General features: G+C 37.5%; 1 protein-coding gene across 4 annotated transcripts in view; it reads left to right on the top strand.

The window, feature by feature from the left end:
* The window catches only part of PHF2 (PHD finger protein 2), a 429,233-nt gene that overhangs the window by 395,249 nt on the left and 17,185 nt on the right, over positions 1–16,799 (top strand). For 3 of the 4 annotated variants that reach the window (XM_077452100.1, XM_077452098.1, XM_077452099.1), the window contains 2 exons: positions 3,742–3,851; positions 12,802–13,066. In XM_077452100.1, coding sequence (XP_077308226.1) covers positions 3,742–3,851; positions 12,802–13,066 — 375 coding nt within the window. The remainder of the gene's footprint in view (positions 1–3,741; positions 3,852–12,801; positions 13,067–16,799) is intronic. The other variant, XM_077452101.1, reaches the window with a different exon arrangement.

The raw sequence follows: 16,799 nt of genomic DNA on the forward strand, positions 1-16,799 counted from the left end.
AATGGGTGAATTCTTAAAGGGCATCTAAAGCCAAAACCATCTTTTTTTAATTTTGGTTGGAATGGTGACGCTTTAGAACCTCTGTCAAGTTTTTACTGCTGTGTGTTCCTACTAGGAAGAGTTGATCTTTTTATTTGTCCTGGGGAACATTGTCATCTGGACTGAAAGTAAGAGGAAAATCAAAAATTTTCAGCTGTCAGCAGAATAGTAATAAAGAGGAGATCGTACAATGGGAACTGTCTAAGATATTCTCTACTTTGTAGAGATATCTTGTCACTGGTGTGTCTAAAGGACAGAATGTGAAGGAAAGTAACTTCAGTGGGACAAAGACAGTTAAATAATAAAAAAAAATGTTAATGTTTTATTAACTTGTAGAGCTAAGCAAGAAATATAGATTATATTTATGAATGGGCAGATTTAATTCCTCTCCTATGCAGATGTCCAAAGTTGTTCAGATACTGGAATGAGGTGGTTTCTAAATTAAACACCGTATTTGGTATCTGTTTTGAGTGTAAACCTTACGCTGAGGTATTTTGATATACCCATCCTAGATTAGTATACTATAGATGCAATTTGCATAGCTTTGTTAAACTGCACAAAAAACGTGTTTCTACACCCCAACTACAAAAGTTAGGGTCTTGTGGCTTGAGAAGATTGGATAGCTTCCTGGGGCCTAGTCCTTCCCTGTATGGGTATTTTTAAAGTGGAGGTCCACCCTAAAGTTGGAATCCCCCCCCCCTCCGGCACCACAATTGGCACCTTTCAGGGGGGAGGGGGGTGCAGGTACCTGTACAGTACAGGTATCTGCACCCACTTCCGGCGTAGATTCTGCAGAAGGTACGCCCCTTTCCGCAGAATCTACGCCCCTTTCCGAAGGTCCCCCGCTGCCTGCTGGGAAACACACGGATCCCAGAGACAGCGGGGACCATGCTTATTGCGCAGCGCGACTCGCGCATGCGCAGTAGGGAACCGGGAAATGAAGCCGAAAGGCTCCACTTCCCGATTCCCATACCCAAGACGGCGGCGGCAGCACCCGAGAGACGATCGAGAGATCGGCTTCGGGTGCCAACATCGCGGGCGCGCTGGGCGGGTAAGTGTCATTATTTTAAAAGTCAGCAGCTGCAGTATTTGTAGCTGCTGGCTTTTAAAAAAAAAAAAACGGCGGACTCCCGCTTTAAGTAGCTATTCCATTTGCCAAAAATGAATGTTGCAGATTCTCTGTTTCAGTGGAGGCGATAGGTGTGAGAAATGGTTATTCAATAAACGATAATATGCAAGTTGGTATCTCTTGTCTATTCTATTATTATTTATATAAAATATGTCAATGTATGTTCCAGGGATCAGACAGGGAAGTTCTTGCAACCTGTAAATGTTAGAAGGAATACACATGCTACTTAATGGTGTCTTTGTATGATCCTTTTCATATGTTGCTCTGGTGTCCTCCAAATTATGTATCTTACTCTGTTTTTGTTTTTTGCGAAATATTTTGAAAAACTGCAATTTGAAAAATTTTTACAAAAAAATTTAAAGTTGCATATATTCATACAACTGAATGTAAAAGCAGACACTTTCCCAAGTACAAGTCCTAGTTTAGAAGATAACTTCACAAAAAATAAAAAATAAATGCCCATTTTTTTGCAGGTAAATGTAAACGTGCATATACAATTTTTTTTGAGCCTGGAAAGCATTGCACTCCCAATTGCTGATTGCAGATTGCTGATGCCATGCAGGACTCCAGCAAACTGAGTGTAAGCTATCTGCCCATACATTTTACACTGTCAGGAAGACTCAATGAACTACCACAGTGCTCAACACCCCCGTGGTAGTTCATTGCGAACTATAAGCCAACATCCACAAAGGATGTCGGTCCTTGTAGTTCATTCATTCACAGAACTGTTTTCAAAAAAGTAACAGCTAGTGTGGGGAACTTCTCCCGGTACCGGTGTCACAGGGAGAGAGGACATTGGCTGCAGCAGTGGGAACATGTTTCACGTTTCACCCTAAAAAAAGGGTGTAACATGTTCCCAAAGGTGAACTCATCCTTTAAAACTTGCTTCATAATAAAAACAGAGGTCTCAGTGGCATATATTTGCAGTAGAAACAATGTATCTCTATTAGGTAGGCTCTGCAGGTGTGGATTTTTAGTAGGACCTGAGCTACTATTTGACATACAACAGTACCAGACTTGTGGCCAGTGCCTTGGATGAACAATCTTTTTGTAGAAAACCTCATCTAAAAACAGTGATGGTTTTCTGTACCATTGAAGGTATCCAAAAAATTACCGGCATAATGCTAGGTATGATAATAGTGTTGGGCACATAACATTGTATTGTATTCTACTTTGTTAGGATGCAAGAGGACTGTTTATGGAACAGAAGAGATGAAAGATTGCAGTTGTACAAGATAATTTTTTCTTTCCAAAGTTGTCTTTCAAAGATCATATGAGTGATCTTTTTGAGACAAATGAATGTTGGATGCAAGATTTCCTGTTTCTTCAGACTATTTTTTAGTCTGTAGGTAACTTTAGTCATTGCAGGAATTCATCGAGAGCAAAATTAAGTTACTTCAGCCCTTCAGAAAGATACAAGCCATGAAAAGACCAGATTTACTCAGAGCATCTATAGACCTATCATAGGTATACAACACATTTATCCTTTATTCTTATATTGGAATGTAATAAATGCCCACTTCCTAGTGATAGTTGATGTGATAACAACTCTTTTTAAAGGCCACGTTCACCTTTGTAAGAAAAAAGAAAAAATAAATGCACATACTTTTGCAGGTAAAAAAAATTTAATTTTAGTTTTTTTACTAGAAGCCTGCAAAGCATTGCACTAGTGATTAACAGATCTCAGGCCTTTTCAACCTGTCAGTATAAGCTGTCTGCTCGTACCTCATATGTGCAGACAGTCATACAATGACAGGAAGCATCAATGAACTACCTAGAGCACTCAACAGTGCTCTGATACTTCATTGGGAACAACAACTGGTCAGCCGAAAAGGCTGTCGGTACTTTTATTTTTCCTATTTACAGAACTCTGTGAATGAATGATGCAGCTGGGTGCCTGCATGGCTGCGTTTTTTCCTAAATTGTGACGCGTGACACGTTATGTACATGGGTGTAATATGCAAACATGTTACAAAAGGTAATCTTATCCTTTAACTAAATGGGTGTGACTGCAACACCCCACCCCCAAATGTTAGCCCCTTTTTACTGCCCCACCAACAATCCATCAGAGACTGGCTGCGTTGAGAGGAATTAGGCTTTATTCGCTGGAAAAGCTGGCATTTTTTATGTGAAGTTCCTGTCTGTGAAAGGCTAAGGACCTGCTGCAATCCACCCAAATAGGTTTCTCCTGAAAATGATCACTTACTTAATTCATGGATCCTCTAAATATACAAACCGTATCAAAAATTTTCCTTGCGGTTTTGTGCTTTTAATATATGTGTATTTGATTAATTAAATCTGAACTGGTAAACAAAATTATATCAGTTCTTCCCAGGACAGTAGAGGTTCTATGAAGACTTTCACAAATTCGGCCAAGAGCATTTGCTCTTCACACTTACTGTATATATGACAACACATGGAACACGTCAAATAAATTAGTAAACATAAAAAAAAATGGAATGGATTATTAATTTAGTCTTCTTGAAAATTATTGTTGAGTGATGATTGAGTATTTAAGATTTTTATTTGCTGTTATATTCATTCTGGTTCCACATTAAATGTTTGTTATCTAGCAAGAGTCGGACCATCCATACCCCGACAAGACAGGCCTATCCGTGAAGGTACGAGGGTTGCCTCTATTGAAACTGGACTTGCAGCTGCTGCAGCCAAGTTGTCTCAGCAGGTGAGACGATGTTAAAGTCTACCCTTTGCTATGTTACATCTGTTAGAAATGAATAATGTTCTAAATAAATAAATGTAAAAAAAAATAGATAGTAGAAGAAATTCTGCTTATCTGCAAGTTCTAATAATTGTGCATACTATATCAGTAAACAATCTATATAAATGTATTTTACAGTTGAGAAATTTATATTAGTAGTTTAACAAATTCATGAAATATTTTTGTTCTGTTTACAAAATGTTTGAATCATCCAAAAAAGAGACAAAACGATTTACAAAGCATTAAAGGGTTCTTTTAGAGTTGAAAATATTAATCCTCATAAAACATTTATATTTAGCATCCTTAATGCAGTATTAAGCCCAAAAGCAAACATTTATTATATTACAGCTTACCTATTCTTAGATGTGATGGCTGCATTTGTTTTCTTTTTTTAGGCTTTATTTTCACCTGGTGAAAACATTTTTACAGGTGCATTGACAGGGGTGCTAACATCAGCTTTTATTTATTAATGTAAAACCGTTTTCCCAAAAGGAATTGTTTGCTGTAATGCTTATAAAGTGTTAGCTGGAGTTCAGCTTCAATCTGTTAATGAATGTAAATATAATAGTTCTGGGGTCCCAATGCCAGTCTGTGACCTGTTGGGGGATGGGACGCGTGGGTTGGGGTGGAAGACAGACAGGCAAGGCTTGGTTTGTATTGGTGGCCGCTCGCATTGCCACCTGCTGTGCAGCTACAATGCAGGGCTGTTATCTCCAATCGAGTTGAGTGGCGGTAAGTGAGCGAAGCTCTGCCCCTGTCAATCTGTGGTGTCTACTCTCCTCCTCCTGACACTCTGGGGCACAACAAACATATACAGGTCTTGGGAAGACCACCATTTTACCAGGTGAGGAGAGATGAATGGATGCATTGACACATAGCATCTCAGCCATATATACAGTGGTACCTCCTGATTAACAGGAGTCTGATAATCTGAGGGGGAGCTCTGTGCAGTGATCCACTCACTGATAGGGTTTTCATAGGAGTCTCTGTGCAGCCAAACCTCTCTGCTAATGATCTGTAAATACAGATCATTAGCAGAAAGGATTGACTCTACACCCCTTGCCTCACCACTGTGCCTCGCCAACCAACCAAATTGGCTGCCACAAAACTGGTCCCTGGCACCATAAAGGTTTGCTGAAAGCTCTAAATATGCCACCTGTGCGCCTTCATTCCGAGTGGGGGGCACTCTAATACAGGTGCTGTGTTACTGGCCAAATCACCAGGTGAAAACAGAGGGGAAAAAAGGTTAAAAAAAAAAAAAAGAAAGCTGATGCAGCTGCCACAACTAATGATTGGTGAGCGACAATATATTACATTTTTGGTTTTAGGTTTAATACTGCTTTAAGGGCTCTAGTCAAAACAGACTGTCAGTGGCAGCTCTAAATGCAGCCATCATTAATGTTGTTTTATTTTCTAAACCTGGAATGGCTAAAAAAATCCTGCTTTGAGATCATTGGGAGACAGTGAAAGGTGTGCTGTAACTCATGTAATGACTGTTAGAGGCTAGGGGACACCTTAACCAGTCAATATGGAGAGTAATAATCAAGCACAACCCACTTTCACCTGTTTACACATCAAATGGGCAAACCACCTAACAACTAAATTGCTTTCTGTGCAGTATGCTCCAGTGATATACTATATCCACTTCCCGACCAGCGCACGACGATGTACGTCGACAGAATGGCACGGGCAGGCATATTGGCGTACAGGTACGTCCAATATTCGATGCCGCCCTGCCATCGGGAGCGCGCCACCGGCGGCGCGCTCCCGCGCTGGTCGGGACCCCCGTGAGTCCGGTCACAGGACCCGCGGACTCGATCGCCGCGGGCATCCCCGCGATCGTCTCACGGAGCGGCCGAATAGAGCAAATGCTGTGTAAACAACATTTGTCTATTCTGCCTAGCAACTAGTGACGCTGATCTCTGCTCCATGTGATTGGAGCAGAGATCAGTGTACACTAAATGAAAGCCCAACCCCCCCACAGTTAGTAACACTCCCCTAGGAACACTTAACCCCTACACTGCCACCCACTGGTTAACCCTTTCACTGCCAGTGTCATTTACACAGGAATCACTGCATTTATATAGCAGTGATTACTGTATAAATGACAATGGTCCCAAAAATGTCCGATGTGTCTGCCATAATGTCGCAGTCACAATAAAAATCGCTGATCGCCGTCATTACTAGTAAAAAAAAAAAATAATAAAAAATTATTAATAAAAATGCTATAAAACTATCCCTATTTTGTAAACGCTATAACTTTTGCGCAAACCAATCAATAATCGCTTATTGCGATTTTTTTTACCAAAAATATGTAGAAGAATACGTATCGGCCTAAACTGAGGGAAAAAATGTTTTTTTATATATTTTTGGGGATATTTATTGTAACAAAAAGTAAAAAATAATGCGTTTTTTTCAAAATTGTCGCTCTATTTTTGTTTATAGCGCAAAAAATAAAAACCGCAGGGGTGATCAAATACCACCAAAAGAAAGCTCTATTTGTGGGAAAAAAAGGACGTCAATTTTGTTTGGGAGCCACGTCGCACGACCGCGCAATTGTCAGTTAAAGCGACGCAGTGCCGAATCGCAAAAAGTGGTCTGGTCTTTGACCAGCAAATTGGTCCGGTCTGAAAGTGGATATATAAAATATTCTCTTCTATAACAGTGTTACTATCACAAATTATTTTGCAAATGAAAACGAACATATTGTGCAACAAGTCCATATGCATCTTCCTAATTACTATTTCCTTTCACCGCTATGTACAATTCACTCCAAAAGATGCAAGCCCACTAATAGTGCTCTAAGAGATAACTCACCAGACAATTATGGCCTTTCTTATAGGTAAAGGTCTGCAGCACTTATTTACAAAACCCCCATCTCCCACGATCCCCCTATTTTCATCATAATCTTCCTCTTCCAGGCAATGCAATAAATTAAGAGCTCGGAGAAAAAAAAATGTGGTGAAAATAGGAGGATCATTGAGAAATGCAGTTTATCTGTGGGAGCACTGGTTATTGGATTGCACCTTTTCAAGTGGATTGTACATAGGAGTGGAAGAGGATAATAATGAAATGTTTCCAAAACAGTCAAAATGCCCATGAGTGTCTTTTTTGTGAATGTCAGTTTATGTGTGTCTTTATAAAGTGGAAGATAAGGTTTAACTCTTAACTATTCCTAAAAACTTTACATCTCCCCTCCTCATACCTATCCTGTATGCCCTGTATAAAAAAAGATCTGTGTACTGATCTTTTTTTAATCAGATCCGGTCATGCAATTAATCAGCTTTGGCTGCTTGACAACAGTTGTGAATTCCCAGAGCCTTTATGTCACCCATGGGCTCCTGTGGCCCTTCGGTGTGCGGTGCTCCCTCCTCTTCCCTGCAGCAGGGAAGCTGGAGCTACTGGATCATGTGACCACCAGATTTAAAAAAATGTTAAGTACACAGATCTCTTTTTACAGGGTATGCAGTGCGTATAAAAAACAATCACCATCCTTTAAAATATTCACATTTTGTTGCTTTGCAACCTAAAATGAAGACAGATACTTTTTTTATTTTATCCAGCTGCATTTACTCAGTGTAAATATAATACCAACATATCACAATTTTCTTTAAAAAAATTCTAAATCATGAGTTAAACTCAATCAGGTGTAGTTAATCACCTTCTCAATGGCACATAAAGCCATTTGACTTTCAACTGTGATCAGCTGTGGGCATTTTGATTGGCTCAGTATGAAAAGAGCTTTCCTGGAGCACTTCAGTTCCCTGTAGTGCAACTGAAGCAAACAATCAACTATGGGTGGCAAGACACTGTCACTGAGATCTCCAAGATAAAATTGTGGACAGGCACAATGGATGGGTGCAAAATGGATGGATGCAAAAAAATGTCAAAGGATTTATCAATCCGTACAAGCACAGTGAAGTCTATTATGAAGAAGTGGAAGGTATTTGGTACAATACAGAGTTGATAATATCCTATTATGGGGGTGTTTCTCTGCAGCAGGGACTGGAGCACTTGTCAGGATAGAAGGAAAAATTGAATATTGTCAAAATCTGCTGCCCTCTGCCAGAAAGTTGTCAATGGGAAGAAGGTTTACCTTCCAACATAAGGACCCAAAGCACACAGCAAAAATGACCACATAGTGGTTGAAGGAGAAAAAGGTGAAGGTCCTTGCATGGCCTAAACAGAGCCAAGACTTAAACCCCATTGAAAATCTGTGGAATGACTAAAAGACTGCAGTCTGCAAACAGTCACCATCAAATGTATCTGATATTAGCAGTTCTGCAAAGAGTGGGCAAATATTGCAATGTCTCGATGTACATAGTTGGTAGAGACATATCCCAACAGATTAAAGGCTGTAATTAAAGCAAAAGGTGAGCTACCAAAACTATAGCTGCTGACTTAAAAAAAACAGACACGCACCTCTCCAAGGGTTCAGCACCATCCTCACCTGGGCTTGTTTTTCTAAAATCTTTGGGGTCCCTGTTACCGGCATGTTAACTGTGTTAACTGTGGGCAGCTGGCTTTCACTACTTGCGGCTTCCCAGCCGGCTGCAGACTACGCTTTGAAAATGGTCCCAGAGCTTTCTTGGACCTGCGATGTGTCCCAGAAGATTGCAGACTGGGGATAGGGGGAGAACTTCTGCTTGGTACCCCAAAAATATATATACCAAATACAGCAGGGGGAGTGGGGAAAGGAGGAAAAGAGCGTAACTTCCCCTTTTGGGTGAAGTTTTGCTTTAGCCTTATCTTCCATTTAAGAATTACACACACAAACTTTTGCAAAAGGAACTTTTATTAATTAATTAACATTAATTTGTGAGTGTAACGCTATTATAGCTGTGAATAGTTTGTATACAGTGTTGCTTACATATCACAAAGGTATATATTTCATGCACAGATAGCAATTCTGTTATATGTACACAGGTTGACGTGGATTGCGCTTGAATATATCTTTCAATGTCTCCTGGTAGGCGTTTAACACTTATAAGAGAGTTCCACCTACTTTAATTATTTGCTTTATTTTATTTAGACAAAAAAAAAAAAAATATATATATATATATATATATATATATATATATATATATATATATATATATATATATATATATATATATATATATATATATATTTTTTTTTTTTTTATTAAACCAGTAGTATTTTTTAGGAATGTTGATATATAAAAAAGTATTCAAAGCTAATTAAAATTTTGCAGTTTAAAGATTAGATAGTCTTATCTACAAATTACTCTCTATGTTTACTCCAGTGGAAAGAAGTGTATCAACAAAAGCTTATAATATATATATATATAAGCATTGGTTGATACACTTTCCACTGGAATAAACATAAAGAGTGATTTGTAGATAAAACTATATAATCTTTAAAGTGCAAAATTTTAATTAGCTTTGATTACTTTTTAAAGCTTTTATCCTCTATTGAAATGGTAAATCTGTTAGTTTCAGATCATTATTTCTCTGTTGTCTTTGTTTTCTTTTATTTATTTTTCCTTATATTTGGTTTGTTTGCTCTTTTCCCAAAATAAATTGATTTAGTAAATTTGAAATTCACATTATCCATCTGCTTGGTTTCTAAAAGTCTCTCTCTAATTTATTCCTCAATATGGCATCACAAGAATCATATTTTAGGATCATTAGATTATTAAAGATTATTTAATTAGAAGCATGCAATAATACAAAAATGAGTATGATTGCCTAAGCACAATATTTTAGGCATCGTGTTTTTTTTTAAAAATTAATGATAGCATAGGGAACATTTGTCATAATTTTATTTTAACGTTAGCATGTAAATTTGTTTTACGTGTGATTTTACAAAAACACTGAAAATGGGTTAACATGCTTGAAGTTTAGAATTATTGTTTGCCCCTCTTTATTGATTTGTTCTTAAACAGTAATTTCATAGTTAATACACATGATGACCATGTAGCTGATATAATGACATAGTCCAACAAAACATGCCTCCTCCTATTAAGACAGAGCTTCAGAAAAAACTCATGATGTAAAGTTGTTCTATGCATCATATAAACAAATGTAAAATGTAGTACTTTAAGCCTTGGGTCTAAAAGGCTATTTTTGTGCTGCATTTATTTTTAATACATTTCCACTCTAAAGGAAAGCTATAATGGTCAGCTTTTTTTTAAATCTTTTTAAATTTACAACTTTCATTGGTTTTAGATTTTTTATATATATATATATATTTCAACTAACAAATGTCTAATATATAACTTGCAGAGTTTCTGAGGCTTCTTAAGAGACCACCCAGTAGTGACTGCTTTTTTGGGGCCTTCACTGCCAAATTGAATCTTTACACAGTCCCATATGAACAGTGCAGGTGGGTGGGGTGTAGGTTAAACTTTCTGGGTGAAACAGACCCTAGGACTCTACCTGCTTGTTAGGAATAATAAATATGAAATATGCTTATGCAATATTTTATTGCCCTAAAATAAGGGAATAAAAATATATGGTTTTTCTTAAACATTATAAATTAGAAAGAAAAGATATACAAAGACAGTATATTCCCCTAAAACCAGTAAACAAGAAATGCAAACTTTTCAAATCAATTAACTTGTGCTAAAATAATATCAGCTCAGTATGGGGTTGAATGGGAATTTCTTTGCCCCATTTACACATGGATGGAGTAAAATCTGTAGCCGTCCCTATAAACATTAACTTCTGTACCTTTTATCTTAGAAAATAGATATTAATACTGCTGTTTGCAGGAATGTAAAGGGTTTATACATGCAAAACATCTTTAAAATGTAATTTCCTGAAGCTATCACAAAGTACAACCTTCTTGGCTTTAGTCATTCCTAGTTTTTATATTACACCAAACTTGTGGAATTTCTGAAACCTGACCAAAGCATACTGGAGCTAGTGCCCATTAGAACTACTTAGCTTAGCTCCCAATTATTTGGTCCTCTTTTGGAACCAAATCCCTCTGTTCCTCTCTTTCCCTCCGGGTTCCCTCTACTGGGTCTGATGAACATCCCTTTATGAATTAATGTAACGGCCCAAATGGGTTTATATTCCTTTAAACATTCATATGATAGAATTGCTGGTATAAAGGAAAGGTAGTGGTGTAAAAAGCACCAGTAGGTTTATCATTTTTTTGCTTGTTAAATTTTTCCTTGTCTGCATGATTGAGAGTGTGGCGAGGGTGTGCCTTTTGTCTAAATATTTCCCTTTTCCCATCTCGGAAAGTTGGAAAGCATACAAATATTAAATATATATTTAATATAATACTATCTGATTGAGAAATGAGGATAGTAGTTTTCTTGTGGTCCAGTTTCCACAAATCCATCCAGTAGTCTTTGAGTTGGACAACTCTTCAGAAATAGTTTTGTCCAAAGTAGAGATAAGCTATGTGGAATCCAAAAGTAACAATAATTAACTAGCTAGTCTGAATAACAAGCACTAACAAAAAATAAAACCATAACTTAATGTAACTAATGCATTGTCATGTACAACCTACTTAAGGCTGGCCATGCATTATACAATTTTCTTGTACAATTTTCCTTTAGATGTACAAAAAAGTTTCAATATGTATGCAATCAGGCAGACCCTTGCACTACATAGTTTAAGGTAAATCTAAAGGAAAATTAATAAGAAAATTGTATAATATATGGGCATCTATATATTTCTGCTAAAACTGTTGAGTTAAGCCACGTACGCATGATGAGAATATTGGACGAATGATCGTTCGCTTTTTTTTTGCGTGCTAACCTCATATTGAAAATGAAGTGGTCACTTAAAGTAGTTGTAAACCGTTATATATACCCAGTGAAGTGAGTAGCCTCTGGTGACACATGGAGATTAAACAAATCCTCATACATTGGTTGTACTTGTCTATCTGCAGTCTTCTCTTCTCTACATTATTTAAAGTGCTGAATTTTAAAGCTTTTCTGAGAATTAAAAAAAAAAAGCAAAAACAGCTGAAGTTACACCCTGTGGATCTCAGTGAGAAGAGCTCTGAGAGTTGATTGGAGGGAAGAGACACACCCCTCTGTCTGTTAATCTGCTAATCCCTCCCCTGTCACCATTTTTCTGGTGTCAGGAAACCTTGTCAGAAGTGATTCATGCTTATAGCAGAGGAACAAAGCAGCAGACAAAAATGACACTTAGTACTCTTAATTGAGTACACACGATAGCGGCATATGCTTTGTTCATATTTAATGTCTGAGGTTTACAACCACTTTGGGTTACGAAAATTCTCGTATAACAGAATACAACTTCAGAAGTGATGTAATGTATCATATTGTAATGTATTCTTTCATTTCCAAGCATGCATGGTCTTGGTCACTCAATTTTTTTGGAAGAATATGGTATTGATTAAATAAAAATCGTTCTGTTGTCGTCCGAGAAACATTTTCGTGCTTATCCCTTTGGATAATATCGCATGAACTGTCGTGAACGGCTCTGGAAAGCTGTGTACTAACGATCAAAATGTCATACAATTGCTTCGAAAGCAGTATTTTGCGTCCACATTTTTAATCGTGTGTACTAGGCAGAAGGCAACTCCTGTGTGGAATAGGTTATCTAAAGCAGAAAAAGGATCCATTGCAATTATTATTCTTGAAAAAACATGCCATTTTTAAATAAAACTATAACACAATGTAAATAATACAAACAGTCATGTAATTACTACTAAATAATGTTGACAGAATTCCCCATAAACTGTAAAATAAATTGACTACTACAACTCCTCCCAGCAACCTTACGTATTATAAATTTTTAATCTCCTACCTATCTTTATTTCCTGATGAGACAGTCAGCCTACTTATGCCCACTATCTATTCTGTAGAGCTTTCTTTTCTAGAGCACTTTTCACTTGCTTGATCTATTCAGAAGTCAACCTTTACTTCTAAGCAGCCTCATGATAACAATTTGCTTCCTTAAAGGAGGAACAAAAGGTCAAGAAGAAAAAGAACACAAAAAAGAAGCTTTCACCCAACAATACAAATAAACTATGTCAGGAAAGCAGTTCTCCTGAAGCCACAAAGCTGGAATCCTTGGGGCCTAGCCTAGCGGACCACGAGTACACAGCCGGTGTCAGTACGTTTGGTGTAGCCCAAGTAAACCGAGGGTCCCAGCCTATGGCCCCCGGGGTGTTTCTCACACAAAGAAGACCGTCTGTGTCTTCCCAAAATAACTCAGCTGCCAAAGGTAAATGTACGTGTGAAATGTATACTGACTTATGCAAGCAGTGGTTGAATTTATGAAAAGTGGATCTGTTGCCCATAGCAGATACTGAGATTCTTTGTTTTATTTTCGTAGCACAGATTTGAAAATTAAACCATAATAATTTAATTTTGGGCAGCAAATCAACTTTTACTCCAGTTTTCATAAATTGTTCCAAATGTGTCAGTTGGGAATGTGTTGCTTTGGGATGAAGGATGTAAGGAACCATGAAGGACATGGGCTGATATAGTCAATATTTTTGATAATATTTCTCAGTGTTAACACTGATATCTTAAAAGTGGAACTCTGCTTGAGACCTCTTTCCATATCATTGTGGAAAGGTGTTTTGGGATGACTGTTATAGCTGAATGACTGAATACAGACAACAACAGAAATGGAAGGGCTGGAGTGGCAGTGATATAAAGGAAGGGTCTCCAAACTATGGCCCTCCAGTTGTTCAGGAACTACAATTTCCATGTTTGTGAATGTCAGAGTTTTACAATGCCTAATGGGATGTGTAGTTCTGCAACAGCTGGAGGGCCGTAGTTTGGAGATCCCTGATGTAAAGTATAACTAGTTAGGTTAATGTACAGTGCTTTGAAAAAGTATTTGTCCCCTCCTGATTTTTTTATTTATTTTTTGCATATTTGTCAAACTTAAATGATTCGGATCATCAAACAAATCTTAATATTACACAAGAATAACTCAAGCAAATCCAAAATGCAGTTTTTAAATGATTTCATTTAATAAGAGAAAAAAGCTGTCCAAACCTCCTTGGCGCTATGTGAAGAAGTAATTGCCCCCCCCCCGCTAAATCTTAAATGAATTGTGATTAACCACATTTTTTGGACAGCTGGGTCAAATTTCACATGCTACACCCAGGCCTGATTACCGCCTGACACGATGAATCAAGAAATTAGTTAAATAGAAGCTGTCTGAAGAAGGCCAAAGAATCTCAAAAAGCAACTCATGCTATAATCTAAAGAAATGCAAGAACAGATGAGAAACAAAGTAATTGACAGGTACCAATCTGGAAAGGGTTACAAAGCTATTTCGAAGTCTTTGGGATTCCAGCGAACCACGGTGAGAGCCATTATCCACAAAAAGAGAAAACTTGGAACAGTGGTGAACCTTCCCAGGAGTGGCCGGCCTACTAAAATGACTCCAAGAGCACAACGGCAGAAAGAGACTGGCAAAAATGCCATCCATGGGGGAGTTCCAAAGTGAAAGCCACAGCTGACCAAAAAGGACCCAAGGGCTCATCTCACATTTGCCAAATAACATCTTGATTATCCCCAAAACTTTTGGGCAAATATTCTGTGGACTAATGAGAAAAAGTTGAAGTTTTTGGAAGGTGAGCATCCCGTTACATCTGACATAAAACTTACACAGCATTTCATAAAAAGAACATCATACCAATAGTCAAATTTGGTGGTGGTAGTATGATGGTCTATGGCTGCTTTGCAGCTTCAGGACCTGGACAACTTGCCATTGTTGATGGAACCATGAATTCTGTGCTCTACCAGAAAATCCTGAAGGAGAAGGTCCGGTCATCAGTTCGTGACCTCAAGCTCAAGCGCACTTGACTTGTGCAGCAGGACAATGATCCAAAACACACCAACAAGTCCACCTCTGATTGACAAAAAAAAATGAAGTTAAGGTTTTAGAGTGGCCTAGTTAAAGTCCAGACTTAAACCTGATTTGAGATGCTGCGGTATGATCTTAAACAGGCCATTCAAGCTTAAAAAATCCTTGTGTGGGGCTGAATTATACCAATTCTGCAAAGAAGATTGGGCCAAAATTCTTCCACAGCGATGTAAAAGACTTGCTGTCAGTTATCACAAATGCTTGATTGCAGTTGTTGCCGCCAAGGGTGGCACAACCTGTCATTAGGTTTAGGGGGAAATTTCTTTTTAACATAGGGTCAGGTAGGTTTAGACAGCTTTTTTTCCTCTATTAAATAAAAGCATCATTTAAAAACTGCAGTTTGTATTTACTCGGGTTATCTTTGTGTAATATTAACATTTGCCTGGTGATTTGAATCATTTAAATGTGACAAATATGCAATGAGGCAAATACTAAGGGCCCTTTCATCCCAGGGTTATTCAAAGCCGTGCATTTAACCCTGGTTGTGTTAAGGCAGCCCATTCATATGTATCACATTGAAATGCAGTATAATGCAATACCATGGATTGCAGTGCAGTGCAACATAAGTGTGTCTTGGGAAAAATGTGAATGGCACCGCAGTGCATCAACACACAAATCTGTGTTACTGCAGCACAATGGTGTGAAAGACCTTACGAAAGAATGACGATGCAGAAGCACAAATGGGACACAGGGTTGTCACTCTAAAACAGGAAATGGTTGACCAAAGATCTTGGCAGGATTACCAGATATTATTTCAGCAAAAGCAACAGATTTATAATTATTGACAATGGCTTTTGAAATCACATTAACATGTTATAGCTTACAAGAGATATAAGGTTTACATATATTTTAACCCTTTCTCCCAAGCTGTTCGCATATCTGTGACAGCACGGAGGTGGGCCCTTTATGGTGCAGCCAAATATATGCATAACTTTGTGCTGGGAGCATGCTTAATCACCAGATTACAGCACTGTGACCACACTGTCTCTGACACCTCCCAGTCACTTAGCCAATCAAAGTAAACACATTCAGGAAGCCCAGGAAATGCTTCTGGTGTTGAGTGTTGGTAGAAAGGGAGTTAAATGATTTCTCAAGAAAACATTATTACTTGCTTCAGAAACTGGTCCAATTCTTAGTAGTAGGAAAAAATTCAACATGCTACTTAAACATGTATGGAACTGAAGGTCCCAGTGCAGTAAAATGTTCTAATTAAACACATTTCTTAAGTTTAATGAGTTGTAGACTTTGAGCATGTGATGTTCTCCCGAAAAAGCTTAATTGAAGTTGATAATGTACAGCCTGTCCCCCACTGCCTCTCCCCCTACTGCTCCAGAAGCTCAATTAAAAAATACAATGTAACATGATTGTTGCTTTGTATTTACTTTGTTTGAATCATAACAGATCAAAGGGGTGACCTTTGGTCTGAATATAATATCAGTTAAAGCAACCTGAGATGTACAAAGAAAAAACATTTTTTATACATAATTGAATACCTATCTAGCCGCCAATTAACACTTTAGTTACCCTTAGTAGTCCTATTTAGTCTATCCCTTCTCCTGTTTTTTTTTCCTTTTTTTTTTTTAAACCATTAATATTTACATTTTTGTTTTTTATTCATTTTGTGTGATTTTTTTTTTTTTTTTTGTGTTGTGCAAAATCTATTTCATTTGTAAATAACTTTGCAATGCATTGTACCAGAATTGTAATTTTAGTGTCATTATCCTGTAAATGATACAAAATATAGAATAAAATGCATGTTTTTTTTATTTACAGTAACACTATTTGGGAAAAAACAAAACCTGATATCACTTTAGGAAGCTAGGATCACTAAAAAATGTTTTACTGCACTGGGAGCTATACCTCTAATGAGATACTTTCCCAGGGCACTACAATATAAGGTATCAATTCATACAGTGTTGTTACTGGCCATTGATTTATAGAAGCAGTTTTGCAATTACTACTAGTAATAAAAAGAGATTTGCAATAACATTTGTACTTGTATAATCCAATGAGAAGTACATTTTAGAGAGATAAAAGTCTTTAATGATAGAAGACATCTGAACTAGGAAAC

Source organism: Lithobates pipiens, unplaced genomic scaffold (genome assembly GCF_037356315.1).
Source record: "Lithobates pipiens isolate NorthernLeopardFrog02 unplaced genomic scaffold, aLitPip1_a1.2 Scaffold_23, whole genome shotgun sequence".
Taxonomy (NCBI): domain Eukaryota; kingdom Metazoa; phylum Chordata; class Amphibia; order Anura; family Ranidae; genus Lithobates; species Lithobates pipiens.